This window comes from Motacilla alba, chromosome 27 (genome assembly GCF_015832195.1).
Source record: "Motacilla alba alba isolate MOTALB_02 chromosome 27, Motacilla_alba_V1.0_pri, whole genome shotgun sequence".
In the NCBI taxonomy this organism is placed as follows: Eukaryota; Metazoa; Chordata; class Aves; order Passeriformes; family Motacillidae; genus Motacilla; species Motacilla alba.
Window position 1 is genome coordinate 3215427 of NC_052042.1, and position 14853 is coordinate 3230279.

Consider the following 14853-nt stretch of genomic DNA (forward strand, 5'->3'; position numbering starts at 1 on the left):
GACGCTCTTATTTCTAGAAATATAAAGACACAGCACTGACACTCTTCCAGTCTTCTGGAAACTCTTGGCTACCTATGGTATGTAAAAGCTTCCCAGTCTCTCCTGGCAGCCCCAGCTGATTCCCACCAGCTGTGGGCTGGTTCCTCCTCTTGCGAACTGCTACTGACATCTAGCTGCTCCTCCAGACTCCCTGGGCTCATATCAAAGACCTTCCCACCCTTTCCACCACATCCAGCAGGTCCAAAGCATGCACTTTCATAAAGGAGCTGTCCTGAATTCCTGAGAGGTGAAAGAGGACTAATGACATGGTCAGAAGAAAACTCTAATGCTGCAGAAATTATGAATATGCCTCTGGAGAGCCCCTGGGGGGTACAGCCTCAGCTCCTGGGACGCTCTGATGTTGTTTGTGGACCTACAAGTTGGGTTGAGTCTGGAAGGCAGCTCAGGAGAGGCAGGTTGTGATTAACAGTTCCCCAGCAGAAAACACCCTGGAAACTCTTCATTTATTAAAGAGCTGCAAATTATGGAGCTGCAAACGTTGGAAGCTACATTTCCATGAGATTTCCCTAGTTCTTTGTGCTGATGACACAGACCCAGGAAGCTCATGAGTTCAAATAACTGAATGAAAACATGAGGGAAAGCTTAATTTAATTTTTTAAGGTCTCGGAACAACTACAAAAACAATTAGCTTTGTCTTAGTTTATCTAGTGCCCTCATTTTCTGGAGACAAACAGGAAAAATAACAAGACAGAGGGAAGCGTGTGCAGAGCAAAGCTCCCGGGCACTGGGGGTTGCTGCAGGCACCCGGAGCTGTGAGGGGCAGAGGGGACCGAGGTGTCCCGGAGGAGCAGGAGCGTCCCCAGCCTGCAGACACCCTCCACTCCCACGGAGTACAAGTCATCCCGTGTTTCTGCCTGCGCTACACTGATGTGCCCGGGTGATAAGCGCGGGGCTGGGGAAGGAATGTGTGCTCACTCAGGAGATGCTGGCTGCACGCAGCTGTTGGGAAATTCCTGAGGAATCATCCGCAGAGCAGGCCAAGCTTCCAGGGACGCAGCTTACAGCAGTTTCGGTTTGCTCCTGCCACCACACCCTGACTCCCAATTATGTTCTCCAGTCCTAGGAATGAAATCGGTGATTCCTTCCTATACACAATAACTTTATTTGAGCTTTTACCTATTCTGAGCTCTATTTTTGTGTGGTTTGGGAGGCCCAGTGTGTCAGGGAGAGCAGGCTGACATGCGGGCACTGTGTCTGGGTCCAGCTGCAGCTCGGCCAGCTTGGAGTAAATCACTTTGGGAAGCCTCTCCACACCTGTCTCCAGCCTGCTGGAGAGATCACCGGAATGCTTCTGCCTTTCATGGAATGGATAAGGAATATCCAAGGAGGCACAGAAAAGGGGAGACATCTTTTCAACAGAAATAAGAATAAGAGCAATAAAATGATGGGTAAATCCATGAAAACAGGGATAAGTCAGTCCTTAAATAAAGAGATTGTTTACCTGCCATAACAATAGCTATTCCAATCCACAGTCCTGACACTGAGTGAGGATTTCAGCAAGAGTTTGAACTCACTTCTCCCTGGTGAAGGAGAATTGGAGAATTTCTCACAGGGAACAGTTGGGTTCAGAAAGCCATGGGAAGCCTGTCCCTTCTCCCTGGCCACTGGAAAGGGGCTCCCTCGGGAGAAGGCCCGTGCTCTGGAACCTCAGCAAAACATCTCATGAAAAGAAGCTTAGCCTGAATTTTGATTACAAAAGTGTGACAGGATTCTTGCTTTTTCTTCGCTTAATTAATATTTGGAAACATTACTGATAGAGAGCCTCTAGTTTGTACCAAATCCAGCTTCTCCAGCTCAGGTAGAACTGCACAGGGCAGTGACTGCTCTGCAGCTCTATCAGCAATTCTGTCTTTATATGTCCCAGGACAGCAATCCCAAAGCTCTGATTAAAATGCAGCATGTATTGACAGAGAAATTGGCCATAGGATGTTTCCACTCCCATCCAGTGTTTCAAATCCACCCTTTCCCAGCAACAATTACAATCCATAATGAGGAGAAGTGCAGAAATTATCTTTCACTGAACAACAGGAAATACTTAAAGCACTTTTACCTTCCTTTACACTCTCCACATAATGAAACAAATCTTTTGTGGATTACTGGAGAGCCACAATCATGTATGAAGAACCTTTCATCCGTGCCCATTACGAGATCCCTCCTTGGTCTCACTTGTCTCACAGCAGTGTTTCAGATTTGTCATTTTGGCAGTGGAGAAATTTAAAGGCTAATCTCTGTGTCTCTCATCTTTCCAGAGTTCTTACATCACTCCTCATACATCACTCGAAAAGCAAACTTAGTATTTCTTCTTTCTTTTTCATCTTACATATTCCAACCTCAGCACCTTGCATGAAAACTGCTTATTCAACTCAAAATAAAATGAAAATAAATTAATGAGAGATAAAGACCTCTTTGATGCAATAACCTTTAATGATTTCTTCCTGGTGTGTAATTTAGGACAGTGTTTTTCCTGGCTTAATGCTGTAAGTTTGCATCATAAACAAAAAGCTGATGATTCATAAAACATTATTGCTAATGTATTTTTGAAATTAGCAAGAGACATGTAAAGTACCTTCCTTGTCTACCAGGCTTCTTGAAAGGAAACTTCCCTTTGAGAAATTATTCTTGGCACCGATGGCTGGAGTAGCCAGCCTTATGGGAAGAAGAAGCAGAGGTGACACCCACTGTGGAAGGTATAAATAGGGATGGGCGGCCACGGCCAGCTCGCAGTCTGATTTCGTATCAAGCTGTGCATCTTGCTTTGGGCTTCTGCTTGCATTTCCCACCGCTGTCGCCATGAGTTGCAACATTAAGGAGACTATCACTGTGTCTAGCAAAGGCAGGAGCAGCGGTGGCAGCTGCATCATTGGTGGTGGTGGCGGAGCACGGATTTCTTCCTTTGGCATAGGCAGTGGCAGAGGTTTTTCTGGAAGGAGCTACTGCGGTGGAGTGAATTATGGAGGGGGACTGAGTGTCGGTAGCTTGGCTGGTGGGAGCTATGGAGGTGGCAACTGCTATGGCAATGGCCTCGGGTTTGGCCTCGGAGGCGGTGTGGTTGTCGGGGGTCTCGGTGGCGACTGCTTGCTTTCATCCTGCGATGAGAAGGTCACCATGCAAAACCTCAACGACCGCCTGGCTTCCTACCTGGACAAGGTGAAGTGCTTGGAGAAGGAGAATGCTGAGCTGGAGTGCAGGATCAGGGAGTGGTACGCAACGCAGGGCCTCTCCTGCGAGCCCCGCGACTACAGCTGCTACTACAAAGAGATTGAAGATCTTCAGAACCAGGTAATCCCCCTCCGGTTGTTCCTCCCCTTTGGAAAGCTTATTCCTGAGTTTGTGTTTAGAACCTACTGCAGCTGTTGGAGGTGCTTGTGAATGTCTTTGCAAACAGAAATTTTGGCAAATTCCCCTATGGCGTTGCTGAGTGTGGGTGCTGCAAGGTGGTGTGGGTGGGAGAATGCTCTGAAAGAGGAAAAGGATGCTTTGGTACATTGTATTTGACTGTACAACTGTAAATGTAATATTACCAATGCACTCTGAGGAAATGTAGTGGTGGGAGAGCAAACTATGGGACAGTCAAAACCATACACTTTGGATGCTTCATCAAATGAATCATTATAAATCTCTAGGTGAGAAAAGCTGAGAATTGAAACTGATTGTCACAGTGCCACAAACAGCCTGATATTATAAGTCCACAATGAAAGTTATGGCTGATCCTAAGGCTTAAAGACACCTTCCCACTATGTTCCCTGAAGGTCCTTAAATCTGAAGCCCAGAACATGCCAGCTTGAATGTCAGTTGAGATTTACTATCTCAAGGAAGGTTCTTTAGGTTTATTTTTTGAAGAACTTTTGGAACTTGCCTTCAGATCCTGAAACTGGAAGTCCCATCCCACAACTCTTTAATTCCCAGCTCTATGTGGTTGATCTCCTTTCTTCTGCAAGTGAAGGAGGCAAAGCCACCTCCTTCAACTTCTCTGCTTAAGGGACAAGGTTACTTAGGTAAGAAGGTAACAGAAAAAGGGAAATGTGAAGAGTTCCTACCTAACTGCGAGGCAGAAAAACCTAGAGAGTGGAACAGGAGAGAGAAGACATCTCTCATGGTTTGCTGTTTTCCAGATTGTCTGCGCAACCATTGATAACAACAAGATCATCCTGGACATTGATAACAGCAGGATGGCTGCTGATGACTTCCGTGTGAAGTGAGTGCCCCTCTATGAACCTGCTGCCTCCCCCCTGCTCCTTTCCACCTCCCTGGGATGCTCAGAGCATTAATTGCAGAGGCTCCAGACACGTCTCCCCACAGCACTTCGGTAGGGCAGGATGATGAAAGGCATTTTGCTGCTGGTCACCAGCCCTCGCTTAATTAGTGTTCTTGGGTAAAACATTTAGCAACGGCGTTTGTGGTGAGGCTGGGGACAGACAGCTCAGGGAGTGGCTCATTTTCGCCCCAGACCAGCTCAGATGGGATCAAAAATGCAGCTGGGTAAGTGATACCAAATACACAGTGAGCAGGAACAGGGAAAAAAACATGAGCAAGAAAAGCTTTCATGTAACAGACATGAAGTGGTGCAGAAATCCAAGGCACGGTGCATTCACCTGGGACAGCAAAGTGCAGGTCAAAGCATGGAGCTGGGGAAGGAGATCCTGGCACAAACAGAACCCATGTGGGATGTCCTCATCCTGACTCAGTGCTTTCTGACACAACCCAGGTACGAGACGGAGCTGGCCCTGCGCCAGAGCGTGGAGGCCGACATCAACGGGCTGCGCCAGGTGCTGGACCAGCTGACGCTGTGCCGCTCGGACCTGGAGGCACAGCTGGAGTCGCTGCGGGAGGAGCTCTGCTGCCTCAAGAAGAACCATGAGGAGGTAGGTCCTGCCCAGCCCCTACGAGCATCATGGCCCTGGTAGAAAGCTTTGCCACTGTGCTTGGAATTTATATTATCCACTTTCAGGCCACAGCTTTCCCACCAAACTTTCTGGGGCTCAGACCAGTCTGCCTCAGAAGGGAAGGGAGCTCTGGCAGGGGCAGTGCTGCTGCTGGGGCTGTGCTCACACTAGGAGTGCCAGAGGGGGCAAAGTTGCTGCTGACTCCAGTGGATGAAGAAACAAATAAGCCAACAGATTCCTAGGGAAAACACTTGCACCATCCTCCAGTGCCTTTCACAGCCACAGCAGGGAGGAAGGTCTCACAGGGAGGGCAGCTCTTGGCCACTGAGCTTTGCTCTTCTGCACTGCCTTCCAAAAACCAGTATGATCTGATCTGGGATTTATTTCCAGGAGATGAGTTGCCTGAGGAAACAATCAACTGGAGATGTGAGTGTGGAGGTCAATGCCTGCCCGGGACCAGATCTCAGGCAAATCTTGGAGGATTTGAGATGCCAGTATGAAACACTGATAGCGCGCAACCGCAAGGAAGTCGAGGATTGGTACGAGTGCAAGGTAAGCAACCTTTGTGCTGCAGACCAGACTGACACACACAGCCCCGGGCCCCGGAGCCTTTCAGAGACCAGACATGGAGACAATAAGCAGTTATTCCTTCCCAGTGAAGCCCGAGAGCGGCACTCATTATACCCTGTGTTCCACAGGAGCCACAGGCCTGTCTGACCAGTTTGTTATGTCCCATCTGGAACAGCAGCATTTGCCACAAGGCCTTGTGGTGTGTTGTTGGAACAGAGATATTCCACATTTGGATTAAAGAGATTTAATAGCCACGAGGTTAATGGGATTTGTAAAAAGAACAAGCAGTGGAGCTGGTAGGGAACACCCTGTGCACAGAGAACGTGCTCCCTGTTTCCTTTTGCTGAACACTCACTGTGTTCTGCTCCTGTAAAAGCAAACCCAGCATACCCAGATATGCCTAAAGCTCCTTATCCTGGATTGGTGATTTCAGATTGAGGAGGTGAATCGGGAGGTTATTACGAGCGGTCAGGAGGTGGAGACGTGCAACAACCAGGTGACTGAACTGAGACGCCAACTGCAAACCCTGGAAATCGATCTGCAAGCTCAGCTCAGCCAGGTGGGTGAGGAGCTGACTCACAGCTCCAGCTGGTCACTGCTGGGTTTCTCAGCATGAACAGCCAGACCCACCAACCAGCACAATGGTGGTGAATGGCTCCTTCATTTTTGGACTGGAGGGTGACACTAAAATGATTGTTGCTTTTTTCCTTATCTTATCAGAGAAATAACTTGGAATCATCTCTGGCTGAAACTGAGTGCCAGTACAACACTCTCCTTAGTGACCTACAGAACCAGATCACATGTGTGGAGCAGCAGTTGGCTGAAATAAGAGCAGAAATAGAGTGCCAGAACCAAGAGTACAAGACCTTACTGGACGTCAAGTGCCGTCTGGAGCAGGAGATCCAGACCTACCGGTGCTTGTTGGAAGGAGGACAGCAGGACCTCATGTAAGTACCCCTCCAGATCCACCAGAGAATAAATGAAAATGTCAAGGATCTGCATTAGATTGGGTATCCAGCCTGATCTTCAGTCCTTCTTAAGGCTTTCTCTGAGATGAAAAAGTTGCCTCATGAATAATTTCCTTGTGATGAACATTCCAGTCAGAACTAAATGTCAGTCCTTGGGATCTGCAAAATAAAACACCAAATCTGTTAACTGCTGGTGACAACACTGTCACTCCTGGCATTATGTCAGCATTGGTGACAGTCCCTTTTTTATAGTGAGATGGGTGAGAACTGTCCATGCCAAGGGGGAGCACAAATGTAAAGCAACTCTGAAAGTGAAAGAAAATGTAATGTAAAATACTGTAATGCCTATAAAGGCCATAGTTTGAGACTTTGTGTCATGTAGTCAGTCAGCAGTGACATGGAAAGTTCTAAAATTCCCTATTTCTCTCACCAAATTTATCCCACTAGTCACGGAGGAGGAATTGGAACTGGTGGAGGGGTCATTAGGACGAGCCACACCTACACAACAACTTCAGCTGCCCACTGCCAGGCCCAGGTCCCACCCTGCAAGACTGGAGACATACAAGGTAAGCCCTGAGCTTTCACAAAAGGAAAACTGGCTTTTGTTCATTTCCTCGTGCACTGAGGCCAGGAGACAGCACATTCCCAGGATGTGTCATAGGATCCACTCAGTCACTGTGCTGCAGGGTGTGTGATCTGGTGGTGTCACTGAGAAATGGATTTAGAGAGCTTGGACTGAACATGGGGTGGAGGAAGCAAAGGGGAGACAAAAAGGAGCAGTAGAATGCACAGGAGAAGGCCAGGGAAATGAACACGATGGGAAGATCTGGAAGAAGTGAAGAAGACAATGGCCAAAGCTTAGCAAAAGAGTCTGGAAAGAGTGAAAAAAAGAGTAAACCTATAACTTTACAAGCGAAAATTCCCATTAAAGTAAATTATTTAGGGAATTTCTGGAGCTCCCAGGGTTGCTGCCAGCTGCACCAGCTTAGCAGTACATTCCAGAAACAAGGGCACCACCAGGATCTGACATCTGTTATGTGAAGGATTTTACTGTGTTCCAATCCAATAACACTGCTGTGTTTTCTCTCCAGTGACCTGCAGGAGAATTTGTGATTAAGGAGAAACGGACTGGAAGGTGACAGGGAAACCCAGAGAGAACCTGAGAACAGTCCCTGTTCCCTGCACACTCTGTGCAGAGAAAGTAGAAGTAACTCAGCGACGCTTGGCCACGTAGCTAGAGGGGGTGTCAGGAGCCACCTCCTCTGTTCTGCTCTTCTGTTCTGCAATGCTGTAACCTCTAGAAGTTACCTGAGTTAGTCAGGTCACTTAAGCACCTGCTGGTGAAAAATGTCTCTAATAAAACTTTGCTTCTGCCTAATGCAATCAAGAAGCTGTGTCTGAAACTGAGTTCCTTTTGAACACCGGGTGTGATCCATGAGCAAGGGGCACCTAAACTGGTCAGGATCATCCTGCACTGGGAGCAAAGCTGCTTTGCCAGCAGGAGAGAGTGGCCTTGCTGACCTGGCAGGTCTTGTCCAGCTCCTCCCTGTTGTCACAGCCTGAGGCAGATGTTGCCCGTTCCTGTGTGGCACGGGAGGAGTCAGACAGGCCAGCAGAGCTGGAGCTCATCGGTGACAGAATGGTGGCAGAAATGTCCAAGGCTCAGGCAGGTGTGCATCCACACACAGGTGCCACCTGAGCAACCACCTGTGGTGCACATCTCCAGCTGCTCTCCAGATGTGCCAGGTGTTAAACGGGGAGATGTGCTGGTGCTGGGGAGCATGCTGTCTGTCACACAGTCTCAGCAGGTGTCTCCTGGCCCTGCCCGTCTCCCGGCCTGGTGCAGTGTGAGCACGTCCGAGGAGGGGGCTGTCCCTCGGCAGAGCAGCCACCTCCTGTGTGTCAAACCACTGCCCGGGAAGGGGGACCCTGCGAGGACAGTGTCCCTGTTAGCAGGGCAGCAGGTGCTGAGATGGCAGACGTTCTCAGCTCCTCTGCCCTTCACACAGCCAAGGGGTGGTTGGACATGCACAGCCGTGCAGAGCCACCCACAGGACGGAAAGAGCTGAAGCCGGTTTTATACGTTATGTGACACGGTGCAAAGATTTCTCACACCTAAACATGTATGGACTATTTTGGACTCCTTTGTTGAGAAATTAACATTTGAAACATAAAGGCAAATTCATTTCGCCAAGTCCCGCTCCTGACTGTGCCGCACGCGTGCAAAGGAGCATTCCTGCGCCTGCTCTGGCCGGTTCCTCAGGGGCAATAAGCCGGGAGCACAGAAGAGGCAGAGGGAGGGCGGAATTTCGGCTGTGAGGAAGCGGAGAAGGGACAAGAGTGATCCCTGGCGGCCGGGAGGCGGCGGGGACGGGCGCTCCCGGGCGGCCGCACCGCCACCAGAGATGCTCATCCCGCCAGGGGAGGAGCCGGGGTTCCTCCGGCAGCGCCGCACCTTCGGGGGCCGGGCCAGGGTCTCCCCCTGCTCTTCCCAGACTCGAATTCCTCCCTGCAGCTGCCCCGAACCTTGAAAAACGCCCCGGAGCTGCTGCTCGCTCCTCCCAGCAGAACAGCGTGAATCAGATCCTCCGTGAGCAAGAGGCAGATGCTGATCGAAACTAAAATCCTGGGAATCTGGCATCTGACTTTTCACCTTCTGCTCCATCGGCACTGCCCCTCTTGAAGCACAGAGTGAAATACCAGCCTGAAGAAGCTGTGAGAATATTTACACTGGGTTGGGTTTGGTTGCTTTTCCCAGAGGAAAGAGAAATTTAAAATACCTATACCGGCTTGGTTTTGTTTTATTTTTTTTTTCCCCAGAGATATTGAGCATGCCTGAGAATACAGGGCAAAACTGGCCAATCCAAAAACCGTCCAGTTTGGACCGAGTCTGAAGCAGAGGTTTGCCATTAACACTGTATTTCTATATTTAAAGTCACATAAAAATTTAAGGGAAGCTGGAATAATTAGTAATCCTGACTGACTGCAAATGTTTCTTGTGCTGAAAAACAAGGAAATGGAGAAAGTGCCTGGGAAATCCTGGCACTTCCCAGCTCTCCCCATCAGGTGTCAGCTGTTCCCAGCTGGCAGATCCCAAGGAAACACTGACCTGTCAGTGTCCTGGTCCCCAGCCCTGTGCTGTCCCCAGCCTGTCCGGTCCCTGCTCTGCCCCAGGTGTGCAAACGCTGTGTAACCTGAGACCAAGGGCTGAGACTCTGCTTAAGCCGAGCTTACATTTTCCTGAGGGGCCCAGAGGCGCTAAGTTAATGGAGAGCTAATCCTGACTAAGTGGAAGTAGTTGCTGTTAGCCTATCCAGCAGAAGTACAATAATATGTGATTGAAACGATATAAAAATGCATTGATCCACGATCTGCAGCCATTTCTGCCCTGTCCAGCCCCCTGCCCTGCAGTGGGATGGGCAGCGCTCCCTCTGTGCCACCGAGCCCATCGTGCCGAGGGATCCCGACACACTGTACGTGTCAGCGCACGGGATATTTGGAGATTCTTTGGAGGTGCAGGATGAATGATCCCGGCCCTGCGCTGCAGGTGCTCTCTAGAGGGCACTCGGCTGCCACCGGGGCGAGCGGCAGGGGCAGCGCTGGGGGCTCGGCTCGTCCCCTCGCCGCCGGCTGAAGCGGGGACTGCGGCATGTGCTGGGGACACCCCAGCGCCCCCAACACGGAACGCGCTGCCCGCCCCGGCACCCTGCTCCATTTCATGGTCACGCTCTCAGCGAGGCTGCTGTGACCCGGTTTGGCGTGTGACCTCAGGGATGGTGCAGGTGTCCCCCTGCCTCCCGCACATCCCAGGTGTTCTCCCGTGTGGGGGTGTGCGGGATGGGCGCCAGACCGAAACTCGCTCACCGCTTTGCTAATACCTGTTTGTTTCCCAAACGGCACCGGAGTATTTTGCATTGGGTTGTTAGGTGGGACAGCCGGGAAAGGCAGGGTCTCCTCAGGGGTTGTAAATGTGCTGTAATGACCCTTTGCTAACGAGGGTCTTGCAGCCGAGACCCCAGAGAGACAGCTGGCCCGGGGGCTGTTTAGATTCACGATGAAGCAGCTCCAAACCACAGGGTTTGTGCTCTGAAAGTCTCTTCCAGCTCTGACTCACCTAATTGCTGCTCCTATCACAACCACCATCGCTCCGTTGGGTGGTGGAGCTTTTGAAGGTGCTCTTTAATGTTTCATCACTGCTGGGCTCTGCAATAGTGAGTGAGTAACAGATCAGGGAGGATGCAGGCAGGAATTATGCTTTTCCCAAAGGAGGGATGTTTGCTGCACTGGACTCTCCCAGAGGGCAGCAGGTCACCTGTCCATGCCGAGTCCAGCTTTAACTCACCAGCGGCTGAACGTGCTGCATTGGGAGCGTTGGACACAAGGGGACAGATTCCAGGGATATTCCCTGTGACCACAAACCTTGGGGTGTGGGTGGACACCAAGATTACACCCTGTCTTGCCGAATAGTTCAGGAGAGGCGGGGACTTTCTCACTTCAAAACAGATATTTTAAAACCCTTCGCTTAAAAAAAGCACAAATAGATTTTGGCATAAGGGAATCACAGAATCATTAAGGTTGGAAAATCCCTCTAAGATCCTTGAGTCCAGCCCTTCACCCAGCACTGCCAAGGCCGCCAACACTTGCAGATGATTTTCACAGAATATCACTGAGATCTAAAACAATGCTGTGTGTTTTGGGTTGTGGGAACAAACCCAAGCACACTGGTTAGGAGCCCCATGCCTGGAGAAGAATGAGGCACCATCTTCTGCCAGAATTATTTCTAATTATAAAAACACATTTATAGAAAATCACACTTTTCACAGGAAATTGTTGGAACTGAGCATTTTCATCCTCAAATGTTTCTGGATGGAACTGCTGCCAGGCACCCACAGCTATGTTAGTGGGGGGACAAAAGATTCCAAACACACTGTACCCTCACTACAGAGTGAGCAATTATGAATTGTTGGGTAGGAATTACTTTTTGCTTAGAACTCTCAGTTAATCCACTACTGAAACAATAAACGTGATTGAGCTCTAATGCATTACAACTGATCTAAATCAAATTTATTTCATTTTCAAACATCTAGCTTTTTATTGGATAAGAAAAAGATCCTCACCATTTAAACTTTAATGGAGAAGAGAGTAGCTTAAAGCTCAGTGTCAGGCAGCTGGAGCTCACTGGAATGAAGAGCAGAGTGCAAAGAATGATGTTCACCCTCCAACACAGTCACACTGCACGGCCTGGCTCTCTTTCCTACTCTGGAGAAATCCTATGGGATTATCTGGTGTTAACAAAACTGCCTGATGATCACATAATGGGAGTTATTCTATAACATATAATTATGAGAATGAGTCATATTGCCCAGGTAAGTATTTCATCGTTTTTCTCTGTGTGGCAACATACAAGAATTGAGTTTTCCAACAAGACCTGACCAGAAGCAGGAAGGATGGAAAAGGATCCCAGTGAGGCACCAGAAAGGGGGACAGCAGTCCAGCTGTGACCCCACAAACATGCTCAGCAGCCTCTGTGGTTTCTCCCAAACACAACAGTGTGGGGAGGGTGTGGAGCTGGGGAAGGTGGTCCTGGGGGCTGAGAGGAGCTGTGTGCTCACCCACAGCCCCTTTCTGCTGGCACACTCCCAAAGGAAACAATTCTCCTGCAGCCTCTGCTTCAGCCAAGGCACATCTGGGCTGTGCAGAGCACACATCTGGGCTGTGCAGAGCACACATCTGGGCTGTGCAGAGCACACGGGAACCCGGCCATTGAAATGCTGAGTGAACTCCTGCCCATCCTGGGAGAATTCCTGAGCACTCAGGCTTAAATAGTGCACCCTCCTCTTTGGGCAGAGCTCTAACAGTTTCATCACAGGAAAAGGGAGAGGCCTTGCTGCAAACAACTGTGGAGCCACCTGCCTCCTCCTCCTCCTCCTCCACATCCCCCAAACTCCCCGTCCCAGTTTTTGGCTCTGCTGCAGTGAGCAGCACCAGCCCCAGATTCCGTAACGTTTCACTCTCCCATTTCACAGGGACTGGGCTCCTGAAGTTTATTGCAATCACTTTTATGTGAAGGTTTCCCAGCCCTGCAGCTGCACTTCAGCAGCATCTCTGGATTTTGCTGGAAACATTATCTAGGATCACCCAGGAAGCTCAGTGTGTTGCAAGGGCCTAGACAATACTGTGAGACAGATCTGCAGAGAAAATTACCACCTCATAAACCAGCTTCCACCTTACAGCAGCTCTGAAATAAAACATTCCTTTCAGGAACCATTTGTTCTGTAACTTCTATCTCTGATCCTGGCCAGGATTTCCAGACATGATGGATCTGTCAGGCTGCCTCAGTTTTAAGGAGCTAAGTTTCTCTCTTGAAGTAATTGCCTGCACAAGTTCTAGGGGGAAAATGGCAAGAAATCTTCCTTTCATGTATTAAAAATGAAGCTATGAAATTGCACACAAGCATCCTCACTGATATTGAAACCATCCAAAAATGTTCTTTTGTTAAGGGAAGACAGGAAGGTTGGTTTTCCTAAAAAGAATGAATGTTACAGAAGATGTAATAAAGGTAAAGTAATAGAGGTAAAAAACAAAACCAAAAACAAACCAACAAACAAATAACTTCCTCAGAATTATACAGAAAACATTGATTTGTTCCCATGTCTCTGTATCAGTTATATGGGACATGACCCAGGTGCTTCTTGAGCCAATGGAGCTGCAAGTATAGAAGAGGATTTCATTCCCTTGGGGAGAAAAGGGTTTCTCACTGGAGAAAATGATCCCCCAGACTCCACCGAGTGTTGAGGTGAGCCATTGAAATTTCTGCAATGCAGGGGAGGCCTTGCTCCCTCAGGTGTTTCAGAGGTGAAGTGGAGCAGCAGGTGGAACGTGAGGCATGTCCTCTGCGTGGGCCAGGGTGTGCTGGGAGGGGCCTCTGTCAAAAGCTGTTTCTATAAACAGTTGCTGTAACAAACAAAACTTAATTAGCAACAAGCACCACCACAAAGGCCGAGTGAGAAAACAATAATATCCCAAATCAATACAGGAAATTTGGCATCACACCAGTTCCACCTACAAGGTAACAGACTGGGATTTGCTAAGGATCAGGTACCTGGGCAGGAGGAGAGGGGTGAGAGGTAACCAGGGGAGAAATGTCTGAGGCTCAGGGTGCTGTGAGAGCTCACAGGGCAGATGTGCAGCTGAACTATCCCCTGCACTGGGCAAAGATACAATCTAAAGGAAGAAAATGGAAGATAACAAATATTTCTAACCTTTGGTCATGCTGTGTCTGTGAATGGAAAACAAATCTGAAGGAAAAATGGTGTTTTGATGTGGTTTATTGATTTCATCCCCACACCAGGAATTTTACCTTTCTCCTCCAAGTATTGTATTTGTGCTGCATAGGGAAAATATCCTGATAAAATTGTGAATCTCCTTCAGGAATGTGACCAATGACACTCCCAGCCATGTCAGGAGAGACCAGCTGCATAGGGAAAACATCCTGATAAAATTCTGAATCTCCTTCAGGAATGTGACCAGTGACACTCCCAGCCATGTCAGGAGAGACCAGCCCCAAGCCTCAAAGCTTTCCCAGGTCTCTCAACCATCCTGTACCTGCACTTGGTCCAAGCAAGGGATTTTCCCTGCTACAACTTGCCACACTTCCTTCCCTCAGCCTGACACAGGGCAGTTCTGCAGTTGTTGTGATAGCATTTTTCATCATTAATTTGTTATTTATAAACCACAATTATAGAGGTGTGATTGAAATAATTGCTGACATGTGATATTTGCCATTATTCACTGAGTTTTTATGAGATATTACAAATAAGCCAGAGTGGTTCTGTGTACCTGCAACATGCATCCTGCAGTGGGCTTTCCAAAGGCATAAAGCAATAAAGGATTGCAAATAAGGGGCATACAGCATAGGATAATGATAAACCTATGAAAATCTCAGTTAGCTACAGAAAATCAGTCAGATTGGCAAATATCTGAGCATTAGAAGAGAGATGGGAACATCCCTGCTGCCGTGTCCTGCGGCAGTGGGGTGTTGTGCTGAGAGGCTGTGACCAGGACGAGGTGAGTGGGACGAGTTTGTTTCGGATGACTGTCAGCCAGCGCACTAGATCTCAATAGAGATCTCCCTAATTCAGAGCCACCCAACAGAAATTACACCTTTTGTGTTAATAAACAAATGGTCACAAACACTTAGAGGAAGGGTTAAGCTTCCTGCCACTGCCAAGCATCTCCCTTTGGCAAATTAGGGCTTGCAACCACACATGGAAAGCGGGTACTCCCTGCCACGGTGACACCCACTGTCTCAGGTATAAATGCAGAGGAGGCTGGCTGGAACTTGGAGCTATGATTCCAGAACAACTGTAGGA

The 14853-nt window shown here is 48.8% G+C and overlaps 1 protein-coding gene across 1 annotated transcript; it reads left to right on the forward strand.

Moving 5' to 3' along the window:
• The first annotated feature begins 2735 nt into the window (after positions 1–2735).
• Positions 2736–7864, forward strand: LOC119712196 (keratin, type I cytoskeletal 13-like). The gene is given in 9 exon segments (XM_038163158.1): positions 2736–3339; positions 4173–4255; positions 4766–4922; positions 5334–5495; positions 5947–6072; positions 6234–6439; positions 6441–6460; positions 6929–7047; positions 7573–7864. Coding segments are annotated over 9 exon segments (1365 nt in total). The 5' UTR covers positions 2736–2850; the 3' UTR covers positions 7576–7864.
• The last annotated feature ends 6989 nt before the right edge of the window (positions 7865–14853 follow it).